This window comes from Physeter macrocephalus, chromosome 15, assembly GCF_002837175.3.
Source record: "Physeter macrocephalus isolate SW-GA chromosome 15, ASM283717v5, whole genome shotgun sequence".
Classification (NCBI taxonomy): Eukaryota; Metazoa; Chordata; class Mammalia; order Artiodactyla; family Physeteridae; genus Physeter; species Physeter macrocephalus.
The window spans coordinates 39,532,908-39,544,983 of record NC_041228.1 but is presented as its reverse complement, the minus strand read 5'-3'; the positions used below and the strand labels follow the sequence as shown (position 1 = coordinate 39,544,983).

General features: G+C 46.8%; 1 protein-coding gene across 2 annotated transcripts in view; it reads left to right on the top strand.

Moving 5' to 3' along the window:
- SDC2 (syndecan 2) overlaps positions 1-12,076 on the top strand; it is a 116,705-nt gene that overhangs the window by 91,637 nt on the left and 12,992 nt on the right. The window contains exons 1-2 of one of the 2 annotated variants that reach the window (XM_007107148.3): positions 1,070-1,199; positions 9,896-10,007. In XM_007107148.3, the coding sequence (XP_007107210.1) occupies positions 9,923-10,007 (85 nt within the window). In that variant the 5' untranslated portion in view covers positions 1,070-1,199; positions 9,896-9,922. Of the gene's footprint in view, positions 1-1,069; positions 1,200-9,895; positions 10,008-12,076 lie in introns of those variants that run through there. The other variant, XM_007107147.3, reaches the window with a different exon arrangement.

Sequence of the window (12,076 nt, the reverse complement as noted above, 5' to 3'; positions counted from 1 at the left end):
TTTGGCGGTGCGCGGGCCTCTCACTGTCGTGGCCTCTCCCGCTGCGGAGCGCAGGCTCCGGACGCGCAGGCTCAGCGGCCACGGCTCACGGGCCCAGCCGCTCCGCGGCACGCGGGATCCTCCCGGACCGGGGCGCGAACCCGCGTCCCCCTGCATCGGCAGGCGGACTCTCAACCACTGCGCCACCAGGGAAGCCCCTCATATCTTCTTAAAACACATTGCCAGTGTGCTTCCCAAAAGACTTGTGTGCCCATTTCTGTTAGTTGGCATCTTTTAAATAAAGCTTCTCTTGACAGGCCCGCAGTAAAGCTTCCCATATTCCTATCAACGTTCAAACTCAGTGCTAGCTTAGACCTGAAACACAGGCTCAGCTGGAAATTCCATCCACCAACTGCTGCTCACTGCCAAGAGCAGGTTCATTCTCCAGCATCAGCTGCAGCCTGGAAGGGCGTGGTATGCCTTTTGGACCGGTCTTTCCCGTTTTTCTGTCCCGTAGGCATCCTGTGGCACTCTGTCAGCTCCCGTATAGGGTGGAGAGGATACGTGGTTGTGCCTTGGGGCCTAAAATTGTAGCAGATGAAAAGCCTTTAGAGTGAATTATTAAATCTAAACCAGAGCCTGTTGGCTTCCTGTGCTTGATTTGGAGTCTGTTCCATTATGGTAGTTTTTACAAAACACTTCTGAATGAGAAATAAATTCCAAATCTCCTTTCCCCCCCCCACCCCCTCTCCTGTCACACGCCACCAGGAAACAGAATCTCGTTATTTCAGTTAGAATATATTAATACTGACCCTCTCCAGCACTTGGGAGTTTTCAGGTTAGGCCCACACGGCTTCTATTTTTACCCTAGTCTAAACTGTGGTCAGATGGATGGCAAAATAAAAACTGGAATATTCTAGTTTGGGAGGGGGAGAGGCAGCGGTGCTTATAATAACATGGCTGCAAACCTTTTGCTTCCCTCTGTTTGATATTCCAAAAAAGGAAGAAAGCACAACTTGGAGCACATCTGTAAGTCATGAACATTTTCCTTTTGTGTGTCATGCATATTCAACATAATCCCACTCCGTATCCCAGGCGTTGCTTTAATATACATTGCTTCATAGAGCCCTGTTTTTGTAGCCGACACATTTAATTCAAGACAAAGGTGGCTTCCCTTCTCTCTCTGGATCAAGAATCCGAATGCTTTACCACAAACAGAAGTAAGAAGTTTTGGTGTGTTCTGCTTTTGTCCCCCACTACCTACCCCTAACCCCCTACCTACCCCTAACCCCCTACCTCCTGGTTGACTTCCTTGCTCCCGAAGAGGAAGACTGGTTTTTGTTTACTATTAGCAGTAAACCAATCTCAGGAAGAGGATTTAAAAAAAAAAAAAAAAAAATATTGATTGAATTTTGTAGTATAGATATTTCGAAATTCAAAAGTTATGAAAGGACAGAAAGTTGAAAACTCTCTCCAGGTGAGAGATTTTGCATTTAATTAATTGTCCCTGTAGTTTCTCTAGGTGACAAAGCATAAAGTATGTCAAGAATTTGGGTGCAAGGTTTAGATTTCTTTCTGCTTGGTTTATTTAGTTGAGGGCTTTTCTTCATGAAATGGTGGCTTATAGAAACTAAGGGCTTTGGAACATGGGGGTTTGTAGAGTGATATGCCAGCGGTATGATTATTGGTAGATGAGCATATTCTCAACGAGTCTGTGTAATCAGGGCCGTTCCTTGTTACCAAGGTCTAGATTAAAGAGAAATGGAACTGGGGACCTGCATCCTGCCTGTTCTGTGTGTCGTAGTGCTTGGGGGCAGAGGAGGGTTGCATCATTCAGTTAAATAAGCGTACAGGAGTTTCTCGGTCCTCCTATCTGAGAGGCTGGTTGAAATTTACCCAACAAACCACTTACTGAGCCAGGTACCGTACTGTAGACTCAACAGACAAACGTTGTAGGGAGAAAAATAATTTTGAAGCTCCAGCTACAACAATATACCTACAGTGAGGCATGTTTGGTGAAAACGATATGGATTCTATTGAATCATAAATATAAATTGAGATGAGTCAAGTAATCCTTTGGCAAGATTATTTTGCTGTTGTTTTTTTTTGACATGCTGATTATTGGACTGAGCGTTTTATTAGAGAAAGATTTTATCTGAGCTTTGTTGGCTAGAAAATCTAAGTACTTTGAACCACATTCAGTTCTTTTTTTTAAGCAAAGAGGAAAATTTCTACTGTGAAGTACACTAACTCAGTGTTACTTTTTAAAACACTTTTTAGCCATTTAAATCAGTGTTGTACCCGGCTCATTGGAGGCATTCTTTTTTTTTTTTTTTTTTTTTTCCGGTACGCGGGCCTCTCACTGCTGTGGCCTCTCCCGTTGCGGAGCACAGGCTCCGGACGCGCAGGCTCAGCGGCCATGGCTCACGGGCCCAGCCGCTCCGCGGCACGTGGGATCTTCCCGGACCGGGGCGCGAACCCGTGTTCCCTGCATCGGCAGGCGGACTCTCAGCCACTGCGCCACCAGGGAAGCCCTGGAGGCATTCTTAATGAGTTGGTGGATTCTTCTAAGGTCATACTTACCTTTCTATTAGTCCTCCTCACAGTAAAAGGCTGAATTCCAGGTCTCCCTTTTTAAAAAGAGACCTAGTAAGAGTACTTCGGTTGAGTTTTCCTTGATGTGAGGTAACCAGCTACCTTATTTTCCTTGATGTGAGGTAACCAGCTACCTTATTTAAAATACATGGTTATTTCCTTTCACCAAATGGCTTGAAGCTTGGGTTTAGCCTTTCAGAAAAATGTGACCTCTCCTACTCTTCGTTGACCCTTTACCGTATGCTGGCTCTAAAGCAGTAGGGGATACAGAAAACATCAGACCTGCGCCTGGTTCCTGGACCTCTTCAAGGAACGTACATTCTAAGTGGTGAGATAAGATTCCCACTCTGTATGCAGTATCCAGCAGGAAAATCCGCCATGACTGGTCAATTCCAAATGAGTGGTTCAGACCTGAAGGATTGTAAATAGATAACCGTAGGAATTCTGTCATCTGTCGTGCTTTGGTTTGTTTCCAAAGGTTCATGGAACTAGTTGAAATTTTCCACGGTTGCCGATGATTTGACTTTTTTAGAATTTTTGTTTTGTTTTGTTTTTTGTGGTACGCGGGCCTCCCTCTGCTGTGGCCTCTCCCGTTGCGGAGCACAGGCTCCGGACGCGCAGGCCCAGCGGCCATGGCTCACGGGCCCAGCCGCTCCGCGGCATGCGGGATCCTCCCAGACCGGGGCGCGAACCCGGTTCCCCTGCATCGGCAGGCGGACGCGCAACCGCTGCGCCACCAGGGAAGCCCTAGAATTTATTTTTTGATGTGACGTTTTTATGAGCAGCCCAGTCATCTTTTTGCCTCATTCATACCCAAATGGGATTCTACCTTCATGAACCTGATTTTTTCTTCTCAGAATTGGATTTATTTTCCTAATATGCACCAGTAAATAATTTAAACTAAATCCCCACTTTATGGAAGGTATGCTGAAGTGTTTCTTAAAGTTAGAGACTTTAGCAAAAAGCTAAAAGGACTGGTAATTAAGGACTAGTCTAGGTGTTGGAAACAGGTCTGAGCTAAAGATCTTTCTTAAGGATTTCTTAAGTAAGGATTTAAGAATTTGCTTTCATGTGTGACCTCACCTTTGACCTCAGCTTTTGTGGGAATTATATACAGGATAGTAGAATATGCCTAGGACATTGTTAGGTACCAGGTAGTTTTCTGTAAACAAGTGCTTGGTAAATACAATAACATTTGCCTGGAAATATATAATGCAGTCATATCTCACATATTCAAGGACAGCAGTATCTTTTCCCAACAATAAACATAGGTTTCTTTCCTTCCGTTACATCTTTGGTTTGGATGGGACATCTGATAGAGATGGAGGTATTACTAAAAATGAATGAATGGCATTTGGCATCCTTCACACGGGCAGTTTGCAAGAAGTTAGGCAGAGAAGAAATTGTTAAGCTAGAATTGTAACTCTTCACACAGATTTTTTCCCCCATCTACGATGCCAAGAGTACCAGTTCTAAAAGATGTTAAATAGATTTTCGGTGGGGGGAGGGGTTTGAAGAATTTCCATGGCCATAGTTTGAAAGTCCTGGATCAAGCAGAGTTCAACAGGACTCTTTATTACAATTCTTCTCAGGACCTTTATTGTGTGAGAATCACAAGGGGGGCTGGTGGGGGGGGGAGTCATGGCATGGCCAGCACTCTCAATGACCACACACTTTGAAGCCCAGATTTGGACGTGAACCCCTGCTCCCCACTTCTGAGCTGTCTGTCTTTGGACAAGCCTCAGGCCCTTGGTCGGCAGTGGAGATTGTTGAGATGATTAAATGTGCCAGTGCTTATAAAACACTTAGCACAGGATGCCTGGCACATAATAAACACTTAACCATTAGCTACAGCTAATCCTTTTGAACCCCAGGCTGACTGGCTCTGATAGCTTCATGTTGTAGGACATTACAGTGCAATAGTAAGAATTAGGAGGCAAAAGTTTTGGGCTCTAGTTTGGCCACCAACTAGACTGGATGATTTTAAGTGACTTTGCCACTGTGGTGTTCTGTGTCTTCACTTTTGAAATAAATAGGTCATCTGGATACCGGTAGTGTCCAGTCAAGCTCTAAGATTATATGTTCCTTTGGGCTCTACCTAAGCCAGTATTGGCAAGTTCACCTTAAGGGCAAGTGTATCGTCTCTGTGGGGCTATGTGGGAGAAAATTTTAACTATTATTTCTTTTACAGTGTGTGTTAGCTAGTAATAAAATAGTTTATTAAGTCACCTCTGGAAAAATAAGCTAAAGTTACAGCCAGTTTGGTGCTTTGTAATCACCATAAAAGTTAATATACATTTGAGTCTAAGTCGGGACTGGATGTGCCTTTATCCTAAAACTAAGAGACACCATCCAGGTGTTTGTTATCTAAGATGTGATTTGGAATGTCATAGCAGGTCACATGAATATTTAATTTTTATGTCCAAAGGATAATTTTCTGAAGCTTGGGTCTGGGAGCGGTATCCATAAATAGTTAGGTTTTTTACTTTCTGACTTTGTTATCAACCTAAGTTGCCACCATAAGGTGAATTTAACACCTACTGCTTTGAGCTTTAATCATCTTGACCACTGTTTATCGGTTGCACTAGTTTCAGGCATTTAGAGGACATTCATCTAGTAGATAAGGCAGTGTATCTTTCAAGGAAGACCTCTAATTTCTAAATAACAGATTTCCACCCTGGCAGTTTGAAACATGATATTTGTTCGATGTAAGCTCTACCTCACAAGGAAAAACCAACAAGTAGGTTTGTTCAGTTGCCATCCCACGATTTTCTTTGCTGAGAAAGTGGGCAGGTTTGTGATACTGCTTACCAAAATCGAGATTAGTGCACTTGTGGTCTTCCAGGCACTGGATCAGCATTTTCTCTGTTCATTTTTATTACGAATACCATGTATGTTTGGGCCAAACCGTCTTGTCAGAATATTAGCGTTCACCATTCTCAAGTATGTGAGGCCTAGATCACCACTGTTTCCCTCAGTCTTCTGTCCTTAGAGGAGTTTATTTCCTCTTAGGGGTTTTGTATAAAGGAAATTGGTGTCACCAGGTCTCTGAGTGGAGTTTTTTTGTCATGGAGCCCAGGGTTTGGGTGGAGGAAGTGGCAGTAGCTGACACTGGAAATGCAGGTGAGGTCATATGGTATTCTTTCAAGGAAAAGGCCTTTTTCTTTCGTCCTATAGGTGATAGGGAGCCACTAAAGGGTTTTTTTCAGCAGGGGAGCAATGTGGTCATATTTAAGAATAGTCCCTCAGCGGACAGTGGATTCAAAGACAACGTCTTGAGGGGTGGCTAAGTACGGAGGCCTCTGTAATGGTCTGGACCCAGCATGATGAGGTTGCTGCAGTTCGAAGGCTGGAAAAGGAGGGATGGAGTTGGGAGACAAACGTGTATCTTGCCTGCCTTCCAGGCATGTGGGGATCCAGCACTCAGGCAGTGGGCCTTCTCCTCTGGGAGGAGCTGCTTCCTCTGTGAAGGCAACTTAGTGCTCAGTGTCCATGGTCGAACCTCCATCTTGTCCTGCAGTCAGTTTTCCTTCTCGTGTACCCAGTTGCTCTCTACAACTTCCCTTTGCTCTCCTGCATGCGTGTCTTGCATCAGCCAAGGGGGGAAAGGTCTGAAAGACCAGCTTTGTTATTCTTCCAACTTGTACTCTGAGCCCTGTTAGCCAACAGTATTGGCGCTGCCTCGTAGAGATGGCTGGTCCCAAATGAAACAAATTCATTACGAAATCCTACCGTCAGGCTGCATCTCCACACCCTGGGCTGTGCCTCTGCCCATTTCCTCCCGGTTCCTTTCATTCAGTGGCTCTGTCTCATCAAACACGAGAGCGTTCAGTGTGTCTTGGGGTTTTCTGCTTCGTGAGGCACATCGCAGTTGGCTGGTGTAGAAGCAGTAGTCTTGAGTCACCCCTTCTCTTGGCTTTCTAGAGATGCACATCTTGCCCCCAGGGAATGTCAATGCAGAATTCTTTTCCCTCTCCGGGCATGTTAACTGCAGCAATCCTTTCCACAGACTGCAGAGGCTTCACCAAAGGAATTGTCATGTTTGTGAAGGTGTTTTTTGTTTAAAAGGAAAGACAGTGGAGGTGTTTCTTTGAGCATTATCTGCTACCGAGTGAAAAGGAGTCTGCTTAAATTGGACTCTATGGAAGGAGGGATATTGGTAATTCCTCTTAGGTGCTTGGTGACCCTGACATCAGAGCAGGAGTTAACTTTTAGTGTGAGTTCATCATTATTTGCACCACACCGGATGCTGGAGGAATAAATACTTTTAGCTGCCTTTGAGCACATTAAACATCCCGTCAGCCGCAGGACCACCCTGGAGCCCCGCAGAGCCCGAGGGCAAGCCAGCTTCTCTACATGCATCCTGACCCCAAGTCTCATAGTAATTCAGGTCTGACAGCCTCTTCCTAAGGAGCCGGTTGTCCTGGAGAAGTGAGTTGCTTGTCAAGCCTCCCTGTGTGGTTGAACTGTGCGGTGGCCAGAATCCTCTGGGAGACGTTTTTGGCCCATCTGCCTGTGAGTGTGACAGACATGTCCGTCCGACAACTGGGTCACCTAATGAATAGAAATTCAGTTTACAAGGAGGGATTAAATATCTTCATGTGGCCGGTGCCACCTCAAACTTCTTTGACGGAGCCAGGAGGAAAAAGGCGTTCAATGTTAAGAAAAGGCAAACGGGTTTCTGCTTTTAAGACTCAAGGTCACTTAAGCCAGGTGCCATGCCATGTGTGTGGGAGGTTTGGGGCCAGTGATCTCCCAGGCTTCAGATGGAAAGATTTCAACTTTAGGGGTTTGGTGACATGTGTTATCTCTGAAGCCTGAGTCAAAGGCCAATTTGTTTTAGGTAATCTCAATTGGCAAATATTTACTGAGTCCCCATGCAGTCTTAGAGGCCCGGGGAGCACACACAGGGCATTGAGGCCCTGCCTTCTCCAAGTGTGCTCTGCTGAGGGGCAACAATTTAAAATTACACTGAGGGCTTCCCTGGTGGCACAGTGGTTGAGAATCCGCCTGCCAATGCAGGGGACACGGGCTCAAGCCCTGGTCCGGAAAGATCCCACGTGCCGCGGAGCAACTAAACCTGTGCACCGCAACTACTGAGCCTGTCCTCTAGAGCCCGCGAGCCACAACTACTGAGCCTGCATGCCACGACTACTGAAGCCCGCGTGCCTAGAGCCCGTGCTCCGCAACAAGAGAAGCCACTGCAATGAGAAGCCCGCGCACCGCAACCAAGAGTAGCCCCCGCTCGCCGCAACTAGAGAAAGCCCACGCGCAGCGACGAAGACCCAACGCAGCCCCAAAAATAAAATAAATAAAATTTAAAAATGTATATATGTTTAAAAATAAATAACACTGAGAGTTTGTCTTAAACTGTTCATAGGCTACAAAATCCAAAATAGTAGTTTGGAACGAGGGGACATGGAAGGACTGGAGAAGTCAGAGCCTGTTTTGTAGACAGGATTTGAGAGAAAGAACAACAGGGTCCTGCAGATGAAGTTCACAGGACAAAGTTTAATACAAGCAGGACAACAAACGAAACAGCCCAAGCAGTGTTTACTGAGCATGTACTATATGCCAGATACATGATTGTGACAACAAACGAAACAGCCCAAGCAGTGTTTACGGAGCATGTACTATATGCCAGATACATGATTGTGGGGAGTTGGGGTGGACTGAAGGTGTATGAGGTGCAGTCCTCGCCCTCAAAGGAGCTGACTGCATACTGTGACTCAGTGACGCGGAAGGTGGGGCTGTGGAAACCAGGGCTCCTGACACGGTCGGTTCACAAGCTTGGGAAAACACCCGAGGCCTGGACTGGGGAGACCCTTGGAGACCCACGTCATGCAGAATGGCCTCAGAGGGCAGAGTTAAGCTCTGACTGTTCTAGTAGGAAAACTCCAGCACACTCTTGGCTCAGGGTGGTCACTCAGTGCCTGCAGGCCAGGCCACTGGGAAACCAGTCCCTGATTAAAGTCTCAGTTCTCAGAATGTGCCGACGTGGCCGCTCACACAGAGTGGGCGCCCGTCAGTTGTCCCTGACGCCTGGAGAACACGGACTCGGGTTTAGGACACTTCAGCCTCTCCAGCCAGCGGCCGTAACCTGAGGGAAGACGGTGTTGCTGTGATGGGGGGCGGGGCCAGCGTCCTCCTAGGAAGGTTCCAGTCCCAGTGACAGCTGGAACAGAAGGCTTTAAAGGAAATCTAATGAAAGCCTCTGTAGTGAGGGAGACATTTTTTGTCATTCCTGTTAGGAAGAGACATTCCATTTGATTTTTAAAAATAGGACAATAATGAGTGTTGCCTTTTTCCAAACACAGATGTTGTTTAGAAGCTGACAGATTGCTGTATTTGTTTCTGGGCTTTCATGAGATACTGGTGGTAAAACATCAATTTACTGAAACCATTTAAGAAAAAATTATACATCTACTCGGCCTCCAGTTCATGCGACTTGCTCTCTTGGTAGGATTAGGTTGAATTGTAATACTAAAATTCTTACCGAAGAGCTAAGAAGCTGTGGAACTGGTCGACTTAGTGAATGATCCCTCTCCATATTCAGTGTGTGATTTGCTGTTACCAAGTGCCAGGAATATAAAAAGAATGTGCTCGTGTGGGTTTATCTGCATTTGTCATTAAGGCTCTGCTAAGCCCGTGAGCCCCAGACGCGGCTCACGGTGGGCTGTCGCCCTGGTCCATGAGCCTCGCAGGCCCTGCTCCTCGAGGGGGGTGGTGCTGGCATCTGCGTGCGTCTGGGCTGTGGCAGGAAGCCCTGTGACAGCCCGCCCGCCACCACGAGCTCCTGGCTGCGGTGATGCCTCTCTGAGCGTGGCCAGGCCTGCAAACATCCAAGGGGCCTTGACGGATCCCTGGGTGGTGATTTTGCCCAAGCACCCTAATACATCCCCAAGAAAGTCTTAAACGATTTGAATGTCTTGTAGCTTTCCCAGTAAAGGAGCCTCATGGTGACTTTGTGACAACAGGAATGCCTGAGATGGTTCCAACTAGCACTGGGGCCCTGGAACTCAGACAGGTTTAGTGGCACGTAAGGAGATAAGCCCGTGATAGGTGCTTCGGCCTCTGAGCCATCTTCGTGTTACTGAGTTAGGTTCTGTAGGCTTCCCGCGGGGGCATTTGTCTGTGGTCAGCCCTTGACGTCATAGGAGTTGTCAGGGTGTCCTAAGGAGGGGTAGGGCCAGAAATGTGGGTTCCAAGGAACAGGGGAGAGGGACGGGTAGTTGCCGAGGTGTAAACCTGCACAGTGAGTTGAATAAGCTCATTTCCTGATTTCTCACCATCCTGAAATCCCTTCTCTCTCCTTTCTCAGCGGGCAGAGCTGACGTCTGATAAAGACATGTACCTTGACAACAGCTCCGTTGAAGAAGCTTCGGGAGTGTATCCTATCGATGACGATGACTATGCTTCTGCATCAGGCTCGGGTAAGGCAGGCTACGTCCACACTCACCTCTGTTCTCTGTGCTTGTGTAAGCGCGCGCGCACACACACACACACACGTGGAACTTACTTCGGGGAGACAGGCAGTGTGCATGATGGTTAAGAGCATGCTCTGTGGAGTCACAGCATCTGGGTGTGAATTCTAACTCCCCGCCACTTGAGCTGTGAGATCTTGGGAATGTATTTAACTTGGCTGAACCTCAGTTTCCTCATTTATAGAATGGAAGGTAATAATAGTCCCTCCCACATAGGTTTGTCGTGAGGCTTAAGGGGTTGACACATTTTAGCTCTTAGAGTATGCTGCTTGGCATGTAGTCAGTGTTCTGTCAACATTAGCTTTTAATTTTATGATTAAGGCTTTCAGAGTGATGTCATGGAAACCACCCTTAAAGAGATCCCTGAGACACTGGTTTCATACAGCTGCCAACCCTACCTTAAAGGTTATAGGTGAGACCAAGAAGAGTTATACTTTCTTACTCCTAGTGTATTGCTCAAACGTAGGAGGGAGAACGCAGTAGCCAGGTAAAGTGATTGTACAGTGATATCCTCAACTCCAGTGGTGTATCAGTTATCTATCACCGCAGTAATGACTCGTAACAAACCACCCCGAAGTGTAGTGGCTAAAAACAACAGTCATCTTATTTAGCTCATTACTCTGCAGAGTGACAATTTAGGCTGGCCTGACTGGTCTCCCTCACATGTCAATGGTCAGGTGCAGGTTGGGTTTGCAGCTTTGCTGGTCTTTCTGGATTCTGTCGTATCTCTGGGGCAATGGGGCAGACTTGGCTCTGGTCACGCGGCCTCTCATCCTCCAGAAGGCCAGCCATTTGCCCACAGGGAGGAGGCAGAGATCCCAAGACAGCAAGCAGGAGTGAGCAAAATCTTTTGAAGCCAAGGCTTAGAGCTGGCACGACTTCACTACCATATTTGATGGGTCAGAGCCAGTTATAAGGCCAGGCCAGAGTCCGCCTCTCAATGAAAAGAGCTGCAGGGCCACATTGCAGAGGATGTGGATACAAGGGGGAATAAAGGATTTGGCCAATTTTGCAGTCCACCATACCCGGGAAATGTTTCACCTGTGCCAGGATTGGCCCCCAGGTAGCCGAGAAAGAAGAAGAGCTTGTGCATATGTTAATGATCCAGTCAGGAACACGAAGTCAACAGCACGCTAGGCAAGTCTTATCCAGGATCTTCCTTGATTTGAGTTTTCATTTTATGTTCAACATTTGGTAAAAGTTACGCTGAATGTAGATGTCTCACAATCAGATCGGCCTGGGCTTCAGAATGACCCAGAGGAAATTCAAATCAGCTGTGTCTTTGGGCGAGCTCTAGCTACATAAGAGTGAGTGTTTTAGGTTGGAAAACAGCAAGTCTGAGAAAGACAAGAGAGGTGGTGGCTGACCTAGTAACAATGAGCTTACAGTGCAGTCCTCATGTAAAAATAGCCCTCATGTAAAAATAGTTATTCTGGGGAAAGTGGTATATAACGCACACGCAGGGAGAGTGTGAAAAGTTGTTCTCCATAGTCCACAACTCTATTAATACCGTTCACTCATGGCACCTCTTTTTTTTCGTTAGCACCTCAAAAGTGCTTTGTAACTGTCTTCTTCAAAATGTCCCAGGAAATAATAAATATGGATACATTTTGGTCCCCATTTCACAGATCTTAGAATCTAAGAGCTGTTAGAGATTTGTGGAGGTTGTCCAAGTCATTTTGCTGATTTCTGCCAAGATTGTCCCTAAGTTTAATATAAAGGACTCAGGTTCAGTCCTGCTCCTCTGGCAGCACCTCCCCTCCCCCATTCCCCCCATCCAGGTGAAGGGGATTGGAGTGGGTCATCTGAAATCCTGAACCACTCATCAGACGGATCGAGCTGAGGCTTAAATGTGGGCCCACATTGCTTCTGCCTTGGCTCCAGCCTTAGGCAGATCATTGCTACAAAGAGGTGTATCATTCTGGGGCTTCCCTGGTTGCACAGTGGTTAAGAATCCGCCTGCCGGGGCTTCCCCGGTGGCGCAGTGGTTGAGAGTCCGCCTGCCGATGCAGGGGACA